The following is a 20117-nucleotide window of genomic DNA, read 5'->3' on the forward strand; positions in this document are numbered from 1 at the left end:
CCGACTCCGGGCAGAATTGTCGACTCCGACCGACTCCAACTCCCGACTCCGACTCCGCAGACCTAGCAGGGCTGCGGAATCGACAGATTTTCGGTGACTCCGACTCCGACTCCGGCTCGGGTTTCTAAAATCGACTCCGACTCCGACTCCGGTCACAACTGTCGACTCCGACCGACTCCGACTCCGACTCCGACTCCGCAGCCCTGAGGAGTCGGAATTAGTTTTTGGAATTAGAAGTCAGGAGTCAGTAGTCACCGAAATTACATCGGCTCCGCCGCGCTGCCCTGCTAGCCCTCGCACGACCAGGCCATTTCTCATAACACGAACGACCAGGGGGGGGGGGGTTGTTACGACCCCCCCCCTGGCGTTTCGAAACGGAAGGTCGTAGAGCTTAGCGGAAAAAACCAACGGATTGCTCTCAACGAGATCTCGCGATTGGTGGTATATTTTTTGGTCCTAGGTCAACATTTGACCTACTTTTGACCGGTCAAAGGTCAAATTTTCGGAAAAATAGACTTTTTTCAACTTTCGGCGGCGATTGCGGCAAAACGGTGGGAGATATCGACTTGAAACCTTCACTATCGTGTTCCTTGATCAATTCTCTATCGTTTGGTATGTATTTCGTTTCCCTAGCTCTAAAAATGGCGCGTTGGGAGCGCCGGAAGTCGGCAAGGTCACAGTCGGCGGCAGAAATTCGAAAAATCAAAAGTTAAATTTTTGAAATCTGATTGTATTTTTGGATTTGGGAGGTCCATTTGCTCCCTCTAGAAGCTAATATTGCTGCATATTCCCATTGAGGTGACAAGAATAAGCAAAATAGTGGTTCGGGCGCTTTTCAAAAATAGTACCGGACGCTGTTCCTCTTGTGACGTCATAGCTCCGTGACCTGACCTGACCCGGTCAAATTTCTTATACCATATGATAGCCAATACTTGCCCCAACATGCATGGGAAGTTTCATCACAATCCATCAACCGATGTCCGTACCACCGGCAGGAAACCTCGGGCGTTGGCACTCAGTTTGTGAAAATTCGGCCGGAGGCTGTACCTCTTGTGACGTCATAACTCCGTGACCTGACATGACCCGATTAATTTTTTTTGGCAAAAGATGCGCAAAGGTTGCCCCAGAGGGTAGTGAAAATTTCAGCCCGCTACGACAAGCCGTTTAGCGTGCACTTCGAAAAAACCTCAGGGGGGGGGGGGGGTTGATACAACCCCCCCCCCCCCCCCCCTAGGCGTTCTAGGGCTAGGGCGCTCAGGACGGATGCACTTAAGTTGCATTGCTGAGAAAAATCGAATAAACATTTTCACTAAATATTATAAGTTTCACTTACGGGTGGCCGTTACTCACAGCTGGTGGTACAATATCGAGACGCACAGCCGTTACCCAATGCCGAGTCGCACAGTGAGTCGCACAGCCGTTACACACAGCCGGAGGCACCACGCCGAGTTGCACAGCACCAACAGATCTGGCCGTGCCACACCGAGTCGCACAGCCGTTACACACAGCCGGAGGCACCACGCCGAGTTGCACAGCACCAACAGATCTGGCCGTACCACACCGAGTCGAACAGCCGTTACACACAGCCGGAGGCACCAATTGCCGAGTCGCACAGCACCCACACAGAGCCGGCCGTACCACACCGAGTCGCACAGCCGGTACACACAGCCGGAGGCACCATGCCGAGTCACACAGCACCAACAGATCTGGCCGTGCCACACCGAGTCGCACAGCCGTTACACACAGCCGGAGGCACCATGCCGAGTCGCACAGCACCCACACAGAGCCGGCCGCACCACACCGAGTCACACAGCACCACGCCGACTCGTAGTCGCTACACGAGCCGGTTTACCAGCTCACCTAGAGCTCCTTGCATGATGGCCAACTTTTCTATCGGCTCTTTTCAGCTGCCGGACCTCGTCCAGTCAGGCTAAGGGACCGAAGGGGGAGGTGGAGACGGGTGCTCGCCAACTTCCTGGACACGCGGGTGCCGAGCTGAGGCTGCTTGACGGCGATGAACAGCTTGAGACGCTATATGACTCGCGGCCCCTGATCTGCAGTTGCCCCCATCAGCAGGCAGAAGTTCCGCTCGAACTCCTCCACAGCGGCCATCCAGGCTTGTGACAGAACAAACAGCTGGCCTCGGCTTATCGTCACAATTCAGCTGTTCGGCAGGGTGTTCAGTGTCTCCAGCGGCGCCCGAGAAGTCAGGAGACCGGCTACCGAGGGTGGCGTCGACGTGGTGACACTTGTATGCCACGAAGCCGGCAACAAATGCCAGCCCCTCGCGCTGAGCTTCCAGGTTGGAACTCGTCAGCTCGGCGCCGGCCATGGCTGCCAGCGTCGACACCGGCAGCGGCACTGTGAAAGCAGTATTACGCTACATCACTTGAAAGACATTGACAATTAAATATTGTGCAACAAAAGAAAAAACGTTAACACTTAAATGAGCCTAGTCTACGCACTGAAAGTGACAGATTTCGCGGACAACGAAAAATGCATGCCCTTTGGCTTTGCATTAATTCATTTTCCCGTTACTATTAAGCCTCGTTTGGCGACTGCCCCACGAATTCGCTCGTGATTAGCATGGCACTTTTTCAGAAGGAAAAAAACACAGCGTATAAAATTGTTGAAACATCAACCAAGACTGAAACAACTCAGTTTTTTCTAAGCACTAGTTAGGACCAGCATAGGTCATTATCAGAACATTTAGTGGATGTGACTTGAGACATCACCTTAATGGATTGAGTGGCGGCCTTATGCCGACAAAAAGTTACCATTACTCATGGCAAAAAGAATGTTTTGATGCATTTTACCAATGGGAATTAAAATGGTGTCGCTCAAGACGGGCCAGGATTTTTAACACTGATGGATATTTGTGAGCACTTTTAATGTGAGTGAAAACATAAACCATTAGACTTACTTGTCAGAGGTCCCTGCTGGCTGGTCTAGAGGTTGCTCGCAGGTTGCCCCCAGAATCTCCTTGACCTCCTTTGCAGTGGTCCTCCTCAGGGACCTACTCGCCCTCGCCTCAGCTTTCCTGTAAACAGAAAACTCTCAGCACAAACAAATTTGGCTAACATCATGCTGACAGTACAAGCAACTAGCACCTACCCATGAAATAACTTTAGTGACCAATTTGAAAATAAACAATAATACCATGCAAAAACATTTGTTTTCATTTTTACAGCTCTGATAACATTGCAACGAGACTGAGATGAACCCAGCCCGCAGTATGTGACCATACTATACGAGTATACAATTTAAATTTTAATGATAAAAAGTAAAGAGCTCATTCATATTTCAATTTGCCATTGTAGCACTAGTTTGTTTACATTGCGTGCTTTCTCTAAACATTTTATTTGTTGAGTGTATCATGTTAGGTCAAGGTACTTATGCGCACTGCGAGCACTGAAAAATTATTACCTACCAGCTTAATTGCAAAAATGGAACCTTTAAAAACGCCAGATTATGTTAAGATCCGTTGCAAAATTAATACCTTGGTTGAGCTTTCTCAGCATGTTCCCACCTTGAAATACTTGGTTGTTCTTCATGATATATGAGACGAAACGTAATACAAAGTGTGGTTGCCACTTATGTTAAGCTTTTGCGACCTTCAAACACATGAAAATGTGTTTATATTATTATACAAACATATTAAAACTTTGCATAGCAACCAAAGTAATAACACGCAACGGTCGGAAAACACTGCGCCGGTGCGCCAGAATTGACTACATTACTCGAATCTCAGCGACCAATCAGCTTTCGAGCATCCCAGTGACGTCACATTGGCAGCATTTGGTAGCAATTTCCTTGTACGTGTGTCCCTATGGCGATGAACCCCCCCTGGACCCGCTAGTTGTATGGGCTTCAGCCAGGGGCGTCGCCACGGATTTTTGAGTGGGGGCATAAGTGTAACTTTATATCTCTTTGTGGGTGCTCAAGCACCCCCAATCCTGAGCTCAGCACCCCCTGCCTCCTTAAAGCACCCGTCCCACAGCCTCCTCAAAACATTCCCAGCTGACTCAAGGCCCTCGATAATCAGTATTTCTATCTCCTAGTACTTGTAATGAGCTCAGTGAATCATGCAAATACTATGCTTACTCAATTCAGTGACTAAGAGAAATGAGAATATACATTGAATAAATTACCACAACCCCCCCAACAAACAAACAAACCCCCCGTTACAACAAACCCCGAGGGTGGGAAGGTTGCATCCCCCCCCCTGTGCCGGCGAGGGTTAAGGCCAAACATCGATACCTACCAGGTAAGCGCAGTCGGTACGGTGGTGAAGGAGTGCGTACAAGAACATGACATCGGTATGAATGAGGCGGGCTTTGATGGACAGTTTTAACCCGCGCCGGGCCGGGGGGGGGATGCAACCTTCCCACCCTCGGGGTTTGTTGTAACGGGGGGTTTGTTTGTTTGTTGGGGGGTTGTGGTAATTTATTCAATGTATATTCTCATTTCTCTATTCTCATTTCTCTCTCAATGTGTTTGAACACCCCCCCCCCGCGGTTTTTCGCAGATATCTCAAAAACGGCGGCGCTCCGCGCCGCCGTTTTTGAGTTAGCACACCTGTTATGAAAATTTTAGACCCAGGTCGCCTTAGGTCAGGTCACCAGGTCACGCCAAGTGACCTCACCTCAGAAAAAAAGAATGCTCGTCATAGCTACACCGATTGATCGATTGCCTTGAAACTTTCAGCAATTGATAAGAGCAACATTATCTATAAAATGTTTATCTCAGAATTTTGATATCGGTGACCTAAGGTCAGGTCAATTTTGCGACCTCTCCATTGTAAGTCAATGGGAGAAAATTGAAAAACGTCTGATTTGCACGAACGCCATTCTAGACACTCTCAAACATCGAGATGTAGGTAAAATTGACACACTGAACCGAAAAATGGCAACTGTGACCCCTGGTTATGTCCCCGAGGTCATCTCAGGTCACGAACAGAATCTAACAGTTTTTCGCTAATAACTTCTGCTAGAGGCGTGCTAGAGCGCTGAAAACGCCTTAGGTGTGTTCGACTCGACGTTGCGGACCGACTGATATGCCACATGACCTTTTCCGGTCAGGTCATGACCTTGACCTGGGGTCAAATTTTCAAGTTCACCTTTGAAGGTCAAATTATAGTTTATTCGACGCGTCTCGACGAGAGGAACACGATGCTGGCAAAAGTAATGTCATGGCTCTTTTGAGTCAAAAGTTATTGCCGAAAAAACATTTTTCGTAAAAACGGTTATTTTTGGAGTTTTTGCCCTCTGGAGGCTAAACCGTTGACTTGAGGTCAAATCCAAGGCTATAGAACTCCAGGTAAGGACACCAGCCGTTTGACCTTGAACGCCGCCGGCCGGCCGATGACGTCATTGGAGGCAAGCCGGCTCGGCGGACACACAAGGCGAATGCAGAACGGAGGGGCGTTGGAACGTTGCGGGAACCGGGGAGGTATTTTAATGTGGTTGCATACCACCATTGTTATGTTGATTGGTCTACAGACTCCATTCTTTTATACCTCGATGCATCCTAGGACTGGATGGTGCGTACATTCGTGGAACGATCACCATTCACCCCGTCCGACGTCCGTGGTCGAAGCTGTCGCCTGTCATAGTATTTAAGACACTAAGACGGGTGCAAGAACGGCGATCCGATCCCGTCTCTGGCGAATCTAGAGGGGTCGTAAGGACCCAGGCCGAATCTGACCATCTATTTTTAGGGAAACAGGGTGGGTGAATTAATAACCGATGGCTTGAGAGATGATGAGAAGGGATCCCGTCGTCGATTGTTGTTTGACAGACAACACATGTTGTACTGTGCGTATGACCATCAGAGGTAATGCCTGAACGTAGGCAATCATAATTGGTCTGTCATACTGTTTATAGGAATATAAAATGGTAATGGAGATCATTGAGGATATGATCTCTACATTACGGGAATTCACTAATTACTAGGGCCCATAGGGGCACCGCCGGGGCTGTTGTTTTACCATCGGTCCCAGGCAACTCCAGGGAGCTGCAGTACCCGGCGGCCAAAGCGGCCACCTCGTCGACTCGCAGGCCCTGTGGGATTCTGTGATGCTTTAGTGCTTCACCCACAGAAGCATGGGCATAGCAGTAGGATGTGGGGCTAGGTGTCTGTCCACCTTTTCAGTGAAAGAACACCGTATACAGCGCCTGGTCCCGCCGAAGCTCGGTATCGACCGTGACTTATTCACAACTGGCGGATTCAGGAAGCGGTCTTGGACACTGCGGGGGCTTACCCCAAAAAGGTTTCTCGGAATTAATTTAAAAAACTCGGATTTCGATTCCTTGCGCACTGCTGTGCTGTGTAATTAACCAACATTTCCTCAAAAAAGTTGTGAAGTTTTCTTTTATTCTCGAAAAGCGATTTCGGGCGCTGCCCTGGTTGTGGGGGAAGACATTTGCCCTAAAATTCCCCTGGATCCGCCAGTGGGTTGCCCCACTCCGAGCTTGACTAAGAACTTCTTCAAACCCCACCAGAAACCGATGGTAAGATGAATTTAAATCCAGTAACTCATCTCTGTCTGCCCGCCTAAATATACTACACATGGCACGGCACCCGGCCCTGTCGGAGCTATGAGCCGATCGTGATATTTTCGGCTTTCCCCATCCCAAGCTCGATTAGAAACGTTCTCCTTCCCCACCCGATTGCTGATGTCAATTCAAATTCAATACCTCATCTCTGTCTGCCCGACCGTAACCCATTCATTGCACACCGTTCAGCGCCCGGCCCCGCCAGAAGTATCCTAGCGCGCTGAGCAGTTGCCTCCAGCCGCGTCATCGCGAGGCCCCGCGCGGCCCATAAATGAATACATTGCGCGAATAGCCGTGTCGCCCCCCTGGAACTCCGTCAAATCTAAGAAAATTACTCTGAAAGGTCTGTAAAAGGGTTATCGAATGCGCTTTTCCTCAGCGCTGTAGCTCTATCGGTTCCCGAGATAGCCGTTGACAGTTTCCAAAATGTTGAAATAGTCAACATTTTACCTTTGGTGACCTCTGGTGACCTGACCTTTGACCTGACCCAAAAATGACCCGAAGTGTTTTCGTCCTTATTTTGGACGTTCTTTCGATTGTCGCTTACCGCGCGTAGCTACGTGGCCCAGGAGCCGAGTTAGAAGGGGTGGGGGGTGTTCAGACACCCCTAAGGGTTTTCGCGAATAACTCGCGTAAAAAAAGGCCGATCGGGACGAAACTTTCAGTACTCTCGCATTGATCAATTTTACACCTACCCTGAAAATTTCATGACCCTGACCCCAATAACCTTTGACCTGTGACCTCCTTTCTGAGACCATGTTTGACCGGAATCGCGATTCGGCGTATGTCGGCTCGCATTAGCCGGGCGTTTGCAAGCTTAAAATTGGGTATCATCGGCTTTTTCTCGTGACGGGCAACACGCTCGTTTTTTCCGCGAAGCTCTAGCTCGATCAGAGGCCAAACGCGAGGGGGTGTGGTCTTACCAACCCCCCCCCCCCCCCTCCCTTGTGCCATCGAAGGACGCAAAGTGGCCTGTGCCGGCGAGGGTTAAAGTTCCAGGGACAAAATGCAATATTTCACGAGATCCATGTCCGAAGAGTAACCATCGAGCCTGTCCCGTCAGGCGTCATGTTGGATAGCCCTCAATATAAGCTCATTCGTGCAGAGCTATGCAGACCAGGCTGCCTAAGCGCGGACCTACCAAAAGTCCGGTAGGGCCTGAATTTAAATTTTAAACCCAGGGTGTTCTGAAATATGTTCAAAAACTTCTATATGATTATTAATGCATTGGGTGAGCCAAAATCGTTTTACAGTGGCGCTATTAAAACAAGCTCTCGAACTGATTTGACATCATTCCTTGCATGATTCCTGATGGCTACAGTCAAAAAGAACAGCTGAAAAAAATAACTACGAAAAATATGGCATGCCTTTCTGAAAGCTATTGAGCACCCCCAATGATTTTTGGAAAACTACACCCATGAGTGGGGGGTCGGGTTTCTAGTCTTCACCCGATGGGTAGGGGTGTTTTTTGCCACACTTCCCAGTTTTGTGCGTGCGTATGTCTGTGTGTGCGTGTGTAACAAATCGGCGCGCAGCGCCGCCAAATTTGGTATAACCTATTAGGTAGGTATACCTACCTACATCACTTGCGTAAAAATTATCACTGGTCACTTAAGGTCAGGTCGCCATGTCAAGTTCAGTTATACGGTATACCTCTATAAAAACTCCCCTCTCGCCATTCTTGTAACTTTTCTTCCATAACTTCGAAATTTGGTACACTGTATAGGTACCTTATGTATGGGGTTATACGTGTCAGCAATTCATGATTCTAACTGAGGATTTACATCTATGATCTGAAGGCAGGTCAAATACGTGACCTCATCATCAGAAAATAATGAGAAATTAGAAAAAGCACGAATGCCTCCTGCTTTGAAAAAGTTCGTCAGAAACGCAAAATATCTTTGGAGCCATGACGAATCAGCTCATCATTGCCAGGGACAGGGTGCAACTTATGGCGAGTGATGGCTCGAAAGGTCATTAGTGGAAATGTCCATCGATCGGCCACCAGCATTTTTTTTTCTACAACTTTTGACGAAGACGCGGTAGAGCGATGACAGCACCTGGAAGGTGTTCACTGTTCAGCTCAACAACACGGATCCATTCATATGCAGCAGGAGGTCCTTTTTCGATCAGGACATAACGTTGACCTGAGCTCGTTTTAACGTTAATTCTGAATGGTCAAATTTTAACTCATGTGACGCGTCTCAAAGAGATCAAGACGGTGGTGACAAGACAACATATGTACATAGGGGAAGTTGGGGCAATGCCGGAGTTGGGGCAAAGCCGAAATTCGAGATATTTCGAAAACCGTAAGACATGGATGCCACCTGTCAGTGATGCTCTGAATCTTAAGTGACTACAATTATCGCATGTTTGTTACGAGTCGTCATTCGGAATACTTCGGCTGTGAGGGCGCCAAGAGCGTTTTCAATGTACGCGTTCCTTGTACTACATGCGCCTTTGAAGCTGCATTTCTTACTCATTATGCTACCGTTTGTCTGGCCCATTCGGTCAAGTAATCTTCAGCATGTCTTTGCATAAGTGTGCTGCCTATTTGAAATTTATACGGCACGTTGAAAAGTTATGGGCCTGCAAATGAAAGTATGGCTGGCTGGGGTAATGCCGAAAACGTGCAATTACGCACGTTAAAGCACGCTACGTGGACTTTACTGCTGTAGAATAGCAACGCGAATTTTTAGTCACACAAATTATACACTTTCAACCGACACAAGGGCCTGTTACCTATAAGAAATTATTTACCTGGCATTTTCTTATTATATCACACAATTATAACTTCCAGTGTGCACCAAGCGTCCTCAAGCTCTTAAAACGCGTGTCAGCTTTGATAAATTCTGGATAAAGTTTGAGATAAAGTGGCAAAACATCAATGTCGGCATTCCCCGTAGATCATTTCTCCCATTTTCGGCTTTCCCCGCAGTCCGGGGCAACGCCGAAAAAGTCACTTCTTTGATATTTTTAGTTTGTGCGCTTAACGGTATGCGAATTCATCAAACGCGCCTGGTATGTTTGAAAGGCAAAAGACTGGCCTCTCGAATGACGCCAACAAGAATAGCTTATGTTGTCTACCTTGCGTGCTACGGGCGTCAGAAAAAAAGTATTCGGCGTTCCCCCAACTTCCCCTACCTGTAACATAAACGAACATTGGCACCGTGATGTATAATTTGCGTTCAATTTTCAGTACAAATTTCATCCTGAAACATAATACAAAATTAAAAACACTGTACATATTCTCGCTTATAACAAACACTTTCGATCGAATACACGGCGTTTAGGTAGGCATACAATGGCAAACAAATCCGTTATCCGAATAAGGAAACTAGATACAAACATATATGAAACGTATAAATGGTACTTACTACGGTGCGCGTAGTCCTGGTCATAATCATGAATCATGATAAATACAAATTACCAACTATCAAGATAAAAAGAAATCAAGGATAAACATAAATAAGATATGAGATCATGACATGTTCAAATTTCAAATTAACTATGCCTGGTTAAACGATTATTCAAATAAATCGCGTCCCGAATTTTAAGCATGATACAAAAAGACCACAGTACTTCCGCCGTACATATCGCCGTTGCCTTTCTGGCGATACACTCCCCGCCCCTATCTTGAGTCAGCTTCGATGAGGAGGACGAGCCGATGGACTGACCGTTTTATGATGATATCGGGTTGGCCGGTGTATGCGTTTCCGTCCGTCTGTGCTTTGTAGCGGAGGATTACGTCTCGAACGTTCCCATCGGTGCTTGGTTCGACATCGGTAACTTCAGCTAATTTCCATTTACCCCGTAGTGGCTTGTTTTCCTGTACAAGGACAATATCTCCTGGTCGAAGGTCGCAGTTCTTGTGGTGCCATTTCTGTCGTATCAACAACGATGCAAAATAATCCCGGTACCACCTTTTCCAAAAGGACGTAACGATTCGTTGAAGAAATAAAAATCTGTCGGCCAGCCTAGAAGTCTCAGCCCACTGTCCCTGTGGTGGCGCGATTTCTGTTCGTCCTAGAAGGAGGTCATTGGGTGATAGATAGACGCCCGCCGTGGGATCAGCCCCGGGTTTTCTGCCGATCGGTCGTTCGTTTAACAGGTTGGCAATTTCGAAAAGAACTGTTTGTAATTCGCCAAAAGTGAGAATGTTTTCTGCTATGACGATGTTCAAAGTGCGTTTCACTAGACGAATTAGCGCCTCGCTACAACCATTTTGCCACGGAGCGTCTGACGATTTTGTGAAATTCCATCGTAAACCTTGCGCGGAGCCTATGCTCGACAATTCATCCAGATCCCAACGACGGATCATATCTCGGAGTTCCTTTTTAGCGGCTGCTAACTGTGACCCCGCATCGGAATAAATTGTGGCCGGGTAGCCTCGCAGCGTAACGAAGCGGCGAAAGGTTTGCAAAAAATCTTCGGTACTATATCCCTCGGCGAGGTCTATGTACGTGGCTCTGGTCGATAAACAGGTGAACAATACGCCGTAGGCTTTGGCTTTCGTTCTGCGTTTCACGGTGTCTTTGATGAAGAACGGTCCGAATAGATCCAATTCTGTGTTGTGAAATGCCGGGGAGGGCTGAAGTCTTTCGGGTATGACTGGACCCATTATTTGGCTGTGGGTCTGTTTGAGCAACTTTCTGCATGTCACGCATTGTCGTTTGATCCGTTTTATCACCCTTCTGGCACCAGGCACCCAGAATTTGGTCTGTAGACGAGCTAGAGTGGACTCGACGCCTCCATGATCCCTATTATGTAACTTTTGAACGATTAAGTCGGTTAGGGGGTGCTTGACTGGCAAAAGTATGAAACTGTGCCGATTCCAATTGTCCGTCAACCACTTCGAAATGCGATTGCCGACTACCAGGATACCTTCGCTATCAATGCTGGGACCTAGTCTTCGGAAACGATTTTGCCAGTTGATGAGCAGCTGCCTTTGAGCATGTTTTATCCATAGTTTTTCAGCCTTTGCCAGAAGTGCAGCATTCAATGGCTGCCCAATGTTCTTAAAGGATCTGTCCTCAGCACTTCTTATCACTCGAGCTGTCACTCTGAGGAGCTTGTCAAAACTGCTAAAGTTGCTGATTTTGATGTCGTTGCATATATCAGGATCGGAAAGTGGCGTGACCGTCGTCATACCAACGACTATTCGATCCGGTAATTCGTTTTCGTATGGTTTCTGGCTGATGGGCCATGTTTCTTTTGGTCCTCTCAGGAATGAGGGTCCGTTTTGCCATGTGGTCTCTACCGCCAATTCTTCCGGTTTGGACGGTCTAGTTACCATATCCGCAGGGTTGTTGCAACTACTAATCCACCACCATTGGCAGGGGCTCGTTTTTTCTTGGATTTCGGCAATCCTTGTTGCTACGAAAGTTCCAAAGCCGTAGGATTCTTTCTGTATCTGTGACCTCACAATAATAGAATCAACAACGTAAACGACTGCGTTAAATCTGTAGGTCATTTCTTTTTGGATGGTTTCACCAAGTCGACACCCAACAATAGCAGCACAAAGCTCGAGTCTTGGGATACTTAGTTGGCGGATGGGAGTTAATTTGCTCTTTGCCGATATGAGGAAGGCCTTGTGTCTTTGCGCCTCCATTTGCCAATGGACATAGGCACACGCTCCGTATGCTTGCGAACTGGCGTCTGAAAAAATAATCAACGTTGGTTCTCCGATGGCCCCTGGCGGTCTTATACATCTAGGGAAGCGGAGATCTTCGATTTTGAACATGTCATTAAAGAATGCAATCCATTCGCTTCTACATTGAGTCGGCACGGGCTCGTCCCAGCTTGTTGATCCACTTTGCGACGAATGCTTTGTCACAAGCTGTCTCATCATTAATTTGCCCCTTAGAGTGAACGGTGCGATGAGACCCAAGGGGTCGTATATCGTTGCAACTTGTCTCAACAACAATTTCCTCGTCAACAACTCAGGTATCATGTGTTCAACGTTCTGCCTAGTTAAATTCGGTCCCGTCTCTAGTTTGCCTTGCTTTGGCGAGAAATTCAATTTGATTTCAAATAAAAAGTGATCGCTGTCTGGTTCCCATGTTACTCCCAGTATCTTCTCACGTTTAGTTTTCAGTAAAGTGACGTTTGTGTTTGCTGATTTAATTTGTCCAGACATGATCCAATGCTTAACTCTAAAATTTCCGAGAGCAAGCACGTTTTGAACGTCGGAGGCCAGAGAGAGGGCATCGTCTTCGCTCGGAACTGATTGCAGTAAATCATCCACGTAGCTATTTTCTTTTATCATTTTCGCTGCCTTTGGATAGGTATCCTTGTTCATATCAGCTATACTATGCAGTGCGACCATGGCAATGGTACCGCTCGGCCGATCTCCAAATGGCACCGCTGTAAGGGCGTAATGGCCAGGTTCCTGATCGGTTTGTAAATCACGCCAAAGATAGCGATGGACATGTTGGTCTCTTATCGATAACCGTATAGAATTATACATTTTGGAGATATCGGTTGTAACTGCTACGGCAAATTCCCTAAAACGAGTCAGGATTCCAAATAGACTATTAACAAAATCGGGACCTTTAGCCCAGTAGTCGTTTAATGCATGTACCATGTATGAGGCCGATGAATTGAAGACGATGCGAACAGGTGTTGATGTAGAATTTGCCTTTAGTACCTCGTGATGGTGAATGTAATGGATTGGTCCATCGTATTGAAGTATCTCAACTTCTGATAACTTGCGAGATACCCCTCTGTTTAGCATATCCTCCATTTGATTTCGATAAGCCAGTTGTCGATTTTGATCTAATTTTCTGAGTCGAGATTCAGTCGATCGTAGCTTAGCCCTAGCTACTGCAACGTTGTTTGGAAGACATTCAGGATTTTTGATCCACGGATAATTAATGGTGAATGACTTGCTTTCGTCACTGTATACAAGACCGCCTTTTATCATTGCCAACTCCTTTTCCTCCTTTAAAGTGTAGCCGTTCATACCCATCGAGCATTTGCCACATCGGCATCCCCCGCATTTCGGACTGCAGCAGATTCCCAGGTTTTCAATCTTGAAGAAGTCTTCGAGGATGTTCTGCGTAGCTGAAACCGAATCGATTTGAATATTGTTCGTTCGTAGAAGCATTTGATTTGTACGTATTAATTCGTCTTGTTCGGTTCGCCTTCCGCTTGTCCCAGCAATTGAACCCCTTACACAATATCCGAACTGATTTTTTAGCAACTGGGTATTGCCAACCGTCTTCACAACATTTGGCATGATGGCACAACAATCAACACCGACAAGGAGATCTACCTTGCCGGTTGGTCTGGAGATATCCGCAAGTTTCATTTCGGGAAAATATGATGCAATTTGCTTGTCGTCTATGTATTGAAGATCCGCCGTTATCTCGTCTATCCCATATGCGCAGATGTCCCACGCGTTGTTTTGCAAATCTATTAGAGAAATATTGTATTTCTTGCTATTTAGAACCGTGGGATAATTTCCAACTTTGATGAGAGACAATTCAATGTCAGTTCCAATCAGATTTAGCCGATCTGCTGCTGCATGTGTTATGAGCGAGATGTCCGCTCCGGAATCCCATAAAACGGTCAGTTTGCGATCGTTACACCGAACCGAACTTATCGCTAGTAAAGTTGAATGGTCCCTTGTCTGTGTATTGTGAATGGCCATGTGCTGTTCGGGTAGATTTTTTGAAACAGTTGTTCTGTGTAATAGCGAGTGATGCCTCTTCCCGCATGCTTGGCCAGAAACAATTATCTGACACCTTGTGCGTTGCAAACAGTCCTTCGCTATATGTCCTATTTGCAGGCAATTGAAGCAGGCTCCGACTTGGCGCATGCTGACTAATTTCTCCTCGTGTGTCATTTTACAGAAGCGATGGCATGAGGCGACGGTATGGTCTCCTGTCTTGTGAATCCAACATCGGAAATTTGATCCCGTGCGATGCATTTTGTTATAGTCCGGACGATTAGCGCCATAAACATTGGAGACTTGAGCAATATGTTCTAAACGATTTGTAACCTTTTCTATCTCGTCAAGAAATTGTCTTTGACTTAAGGTTTGGTTCTCTTCTGGAGAGCACATTTTCTCCATATGGTTCCTTTGTTCGTCGACAGATTCGGTCAGAGTACCGATGATAGTTTGATTTACATTTCGATTTTTGCCCAGCATTCGCACATCGTGTTCCATATATTCAATTACACGTTTTTCCTGAAGAATGTACTGTAAAAAATCTTCAAACATGTTCTTTGACACCCTGCCCTTTGAATCCACCCTCAAGATCCACTCTCGTTTTTGTGTAGGTGGTAACAATCGCTCTACCATGCTAATCATAGCAACTGTATCCATTTCCTCTGCAAGGTCCATTTTCTTCAAGTCTAGCCAACAACGTTCTATTGTATCGACCATGGCAATGAATTTTTTACTGTCTCCCTCAGGGACAGTTCTGAGGGATTTTAGTTCTTGGATAATTGCATCAACAAATTTTCTAGGATCACCGAAGGTCCTGTCTAAGCGATAAAACATCTCGTCAAAATTGTCTTCGACCCCCTTAACTGTTTCTAGTGCAGGACCGGTCAAACAAGAGCGCAGAGCATATGCGTCTTTTCCATACTGTTTTGTCATTAAACGATTGAAGTCTTGCCGAAAACTGGAGTATTCGCGAATGTTTCCCGAGAACCGAGGAGTATCTAGAGGCTTAACGTGTACTTCTGATCGTTTAGGAACATTTTCGGGCATGTGACGGTCATATGTAGCCCTGATAGAATCCAGCGTTGAATCGACCTCTTTCATAAAGGCATCACATTCGTCTAGTAGGGAATTCATCACTACGTGAGAAGCGGTTCTATTTATAACAGTGAGCAACCGATCGCTGATTTTGTCAATTTCCTTATGTGCTTCTCTGATATCCTCGAATTTTTCCTTCAAAACTAAAAGGTGTTCGTCATTACGACTTAACTCCATAAATGCATTGCATTTACGGGTAAACTTACGCCTTGTATTCGTTCGAAGCCGCTTGATCGTTTCGAGTGTTTCTTCCCCGTCTTGATTCATTTTCTTGATTTCGTTTTCTATTTTTTCCATATGCTAAATTTCCGTAAATGAGATTCTATGTATATCAAATTGTCTTGAGTTACGTTAACGCTCGTAGATGAAATGTAACATAAACGAACATTGGCACCGTGATGTATAATTTGCGTTCAATTTTCAGTACAAATTTCATCCTGAAACATAATACAAAATTAAAAACACTGTACATATTCTCGCTTATAACAAACACTTTCGATCGAATACACGGCGTTTAGGTAGGCATACAATGGCAAACAAATCCGTTATCCGAATAAGGAAACTAGATACAAACATATATGAAACGTATAAATGGTACTTACTACGGTGCGCGTAGTCCTGGTCATAATCATGATAAATACAAATTACCAACTATCAAGATAAAAAGAAATCAAGGATAAACATAAATAAGATATGAGATCATGACATGTTCAAATTTCAAATTAACTATGCCTGGTTAAACGATTATTCAAATAAATCGCGTCCCGAATTTTAAGCATGATACAAAAAGACCACAGTACTTCCGCCGTACATATCGCCGTTGCCTTTCTGGCGATACAATACCATACAAATTCACGGAATCGAAAGCTATTGCAAAGCAGATGTTTCGGCAGAATCTGTCCAGTTAGCTGTTTGCCTTCTTATGGGCCAAACATAGACCTGAGATGAAATCTAACGCGAAGCTAGCGAAAGAGCGTTAAAAGAGCTATCGAATAGTTTTCTGCTTCACTGCAGCCCTTCTATTAGTGGTTTCCCAGTCGCTAACGTATAACGTATATTAAACTAACGCTGAGGCATGCTTTCGACCCCTGATCGATCTACAGGTTTGCGGAAAAAAGAGCATGCTGCCCGTGACGAGAGAAAGCCGATGATACCCATTTACAAGTTTTCGGGTCATCTCAGGACTCAGGTCACCGCCAATAAGTAGAGAAACTCGGGACCTGCTAGAACTTAAAGGGACACTCCCACCTTAACATTAGTTTTGAGTTGAGATAGCCAAATTGGTGGCCATGGCCTGCAAATACCGGTTTGGGCACTCACAACATCGACAAATGCTTTAATTCAGAGATATGGAATTTCAAACTTGCAGTTTTCGGATTCTAAGGGGCTAGTGCATTGGTATGCCCCCTTAGAATTTGTGACGTCAGCGGAGATCTAACGATTTTTAAATCTTTTACTAAAACGTTTTGTAGCACGCGGTGGTATATGCTGCTTTGCGCGCAACAAATGCCGCACTTTCAAATAAAGTCGCTAGGAACAGCGGAGATCCCAAAAAGTAAACAAAAGTAAAAGTCTAATATCTTGAAAACCGGTGAATATTTTTCGATGAAATTTGGTAGATATTCGTTTTTGCTCTTTATGAACTGAGCGACATCACTTTCATGCCAATTCATTAACTTTTTTGAAGGTGGGAGGGTCCCTTTAACGAATGTAAGTTGTGATGGTTTTTCGAGGTTCTGATTACGAATGTTATCTTAGCTTTGAACGAAGATGATGACTCCATGCATTTGGGGTAGATCAGGTCAGGTCAGATCGACCAGTACCTAATAGTGGATGACCACCACCGATTGCTTCCTAGCATGGCCATGTTATATGAATAAGCAACACAACTACTTCTTAAATGTTCAGATGGGCGCTAAGTTCAAAATCAGCTCCAAAAACTACACTATCAATTAAAAGCACGTTATGAAAAAGTGAACTAAGGTCATCTTTATTTGAATCAGGGATATCGATTTATTTTAAGTAGGTGATTAACTCGAGCGCACCGGAAGTTTTGTTGCAATCGGCTCCTTTTTGCGCGACTTCTTTGCGAAAGCCCGAGACGGTTCCATCTGACTCCCTTTCCCCTACATGTGCACTGTACAGCTAGTTGTGACGGTAGCCATGGGGCTGAGGCTAGTTTGTAGTTTTGTAGTTAGGTACTGATCCGACGAATCGACTGCGACCATTTTTTTTTTAACGATCAGACGAACGCTCGGGGCAGTTTTGGCGCGTCCAATCCTTTGAGGGATAAAAAGGTATACTAGGATGGGGGCTACTTAAAAACATTGTTGTGCTGGTGTTCCCCGCCCACAGCTAATTGACCTTTAGGTAATTGGCTAATTGGCTTTATGGAGCTCTTGAAGCGATTTTGAATCTGATGTATTTGTTGGTGTTGCTGACGCCTGCTTCACTGACATAAAAGCTAAAAAAGCATGCTCAGCATCGCAAAAAGTGGGGGGGGGTCGACACCCCCAGTTTTCAAGAGTGGGGGGGGTCACGACCCCCCCGACCCCCCCGTCGGCGACGCCCCTGGCTTCAGCCGTGCAGGGTCTCAGGATATCCGACCTGAGTGAAAACGAGCAGATCATGCTCCCGACAGTGTTCGCTATGGATAAGATCCCGGCGTCCCGAGAGGAGATCTGCTCAGCTGAAGACCTCCAAAGGTGCCCGCATTTTCAAGCAGTCGTCCCGGACATGATCGACGCAGACATTGGGATATTGGTGGGAGTGAATGTACCAGAAGCACTCGAACCGATCGACTTCATTCACAGCAGAGATAACGGTCCGTATGCCGTCAGGACGCGACTTGGTTGGGTGGTGAACGGTCCGGTACGTCATCACAAATGGACGGAAATCAGGGCTACAGCGAACCGAATCAAAGTTGAGGTTCAAGGACCCCAGTCAGAAGCGAACCCCGCATCGGAAGAACGGGGATGGTCCGTGGAGGACCACAGATGGATGAAGAAGGTTGAGAAGGAAGCTAGGATGGACAGTGGACACTACGAGCTACCTATACCTCTGAAGAGTGGGGACACAGTCTTGCCGGACAACCGGGAAGCATGCTTGAGGAGGCTACAGGGACTCAAAAAAGGGCTTCAAAACGAAGGCTTCGCTGACCAGTATCGTGAAGTGATTGAGGACATGGCAAGGAAGGACTATACAGAAAGGGTGCCTGAAGAAGAACTGGACAGAGCTGACGGACTGGTGAATTACCTACCTCATCACGGGGTGTTTGGAAAGAAAGAAAAACTTCGTGTGGTTTTCGACTGCTCAAGCTCGTTCAGAGGCGTCTCGCTGAATGACAAGGTTTATCAGGGTCCGTCGCTTTGCACACCGCTTATTGACGTACTCGTTCGTTTTCGTCAGGAAGAGGTGGCCTTCATGGGCGATATAAATGCCATGCTTCACCAGGTTCATGAGCCAGCCCCTGTGAAGAGTCATTCAACCCAAGCTCAGTGGGTATGGACTCACCCGGAGCACAGAGATCATGTCGAGAGGCAAGCTGATTAAACGCCCCATATCAAAGCTCATTCTCCTTGTTGAAGCATCTGAGTAAATGCAACTGAGAACAAGTATGTTAAGCTAGTTAAGTTAGTTATAAGTTAAGTTTAAGTGCTGCTACAACCGGTTCATCGCTGCAGCTATCGTTCTTGAACCTGGAAAGGTTCAAAGGGGAGGGTGTGACCGCGGCGGGTGGTGGTTATGGTAATTTAGTTTCGTCCCGATAGCTGCCCCCTCCGCTCGCTGCGGTTATATGCGCGCCCCTGGCGTCTGCTGGGAGACCGCCCGCATTGGCTGAGTGGCGCCGGCTCGTGGCCCCGGCAGAGGCGGTCTCGCCTGTCTGGTCCGTGAATGGGTGGTGCTGTGGACGAGAGGGTGCAGCTGGCCGCTTTCAAGTTCGCCCCTGAGCTCGCCCCTGACAGTCTGGCCCGGGGCGGAGCTGGGCCGGGGTTGGGTCAGAGCTGCCGGCGCGTCTCGGCGGTGCGGGCTCCCGCTGCAGCGCTGGAGTCTGGGTCTGCAGTGGGCGCACTTCGTTGTTGTTGGCCGTGCCGAATTGCAGCGCCTCCGAGGCGCCGGAGCAGGTTGCAGTGCCGGACTGCAGAGCAAGACTGGATCGCCGGGTTCGCCTCTGTTGTCTGGGAGGCCGTTCTGTGCGGGTGGCTGCCCCGTTACGTCGAAGGTGGTCAGGACCTCTCAAGCCAGGAAGTGGTACTCGTTGGTGAGTTTGAAGTTAATTTGTACTTTATAGTCACATAATGGGTAAACCTGTGGGTAATATCTTCGTTATATTAAGGTGCCTTTTATGCCATTAAACTCGTTGTTGAGCGTTCGGTGGCGACATCTAGATATGTTGTCTGTCTCAGTCGCTACATGGCAGTTGGATTGCTGCGTGTGGGACTGCGTCAAATCTGCCGCAGCTATGATCGGCGGCGATAGCGACTGATCGATTGTTTACAATTGTTACAATTGTTCATTGACGGCTGTATTGTTTTCGTTCTGTCCGAGTTGTTGTGACTCCAATGAACGACTTGTTTGTGATGCCAATGAGCACTCGTACAAAGTTTTCTGTTAGCCTCACGATTCGCCCCCTCCCCCGTTAGATATGTACTGTCGGTGAGTTGTATTGCCCACACATGTGTTTAGAAGTTATGTGCCCTGCTTATTGTGTTTTTGTTTTCTCAGGAAACCGCTAAATACAGACTGAGAGCGGAAAAACAGCTGTGTTGGCGAGTCAACCGAGCATGCAG

The 20117-nt window shown here is 46.8% G+C and overlaps 2 protein-coding genes and 1 long non-coding RNA gene across 3 annotated transcripts; 1 reads left to right on the forward strand and 2 right to left on the reverse strand.

The window, feature by feature from the left end:
* Positions 1 to 1839: 1839 nt before the first annotated feature.
* Positions 1840 to 3839, reverse strand: LOC122394462. Its single transcript, XR_006258874.1, has 3 exons — positions 3530 to 3839; positions 2924 to 3040; positions 1840 to 2361 (listed from the first exon to the last, which is right to left on the reverse strand). It is a non-coding gene; the product is annotated as an uncharacterized LOC122394462 (long non-coding RNA).
* A 9210-nt stretch (positions 3840 to 13049) lies between these two features.
* LOC122394465 lies at positions 13050 to 16158 on the reverse strand. Its single transcript, XM_043391353.1, has 3 exons — positions 15930 to 16158; positions 13524 to 15764; positions 13050 to 13063 (listed from the first exon to the last, which is right to left on the reverse strand). Exons 2-3 carry the CDS (start codon positions 15622 to 15624, stop codon positions 13050 to 13052), a joined length of 2115 nt encoding a protein of 704 aa, XP_043247288.1. The 5' UTR covers positions 15625 to 15764; positions 15930 to 16158.
* Positions 16159 to 17879: 1721 nt separating this feature from the next.
* Positions 17880 to 20117, forward strand: LOC122394461. The gene is made up of 2 exons (XM_043391350.1): positions 17880 to 19578; positions 20053 to 20117. Exon 1 carries the CDS (start codon positions 17956 to 17958, stop codon positions 18877 to 18879), a length of 924 nt encoding a protein of 307 aa, XP_043247285.1. The 5' UTR covers positions 17880 to 17955; the 3' UTR covers positions 18880 to 19578; positions 20053 to 20117.

The sequence above is a fragment of the Amphibalanus amphitrite genome, unplaced genomic scaffold (assembly GCF_019059575.1).
Source record: "Amphibalanus amphitrite isolate SeventyFive unplaced genomic scaffold, NRLGWU_Aamphi_draft 000593F_arrow, whole genome shotgun sequence".
Taxonomy (NCBI): Eukaryota; Metazoa; Arthropoda; class Thecostraca; order Balanomorpha; family Balanidae; genus Amphibalanus; species Amphibalanus amphitrite.

Coding starts and splice junctions, on each gene's coding strand:
- LOC122394465 (XM_043391353.1), bottom strand. CDS start 15,624: ATGGAAAAAATAGAAAACGAAATCAAGAAAATGAATCAAGACGGGGAA.
- LOC122394461 (XM_043391350.1), top strand. CDS start 17,956: ATGCTCCCGACAGTGTTCGCTATGGATAAGATCCCGGCGTCCCGAGAG.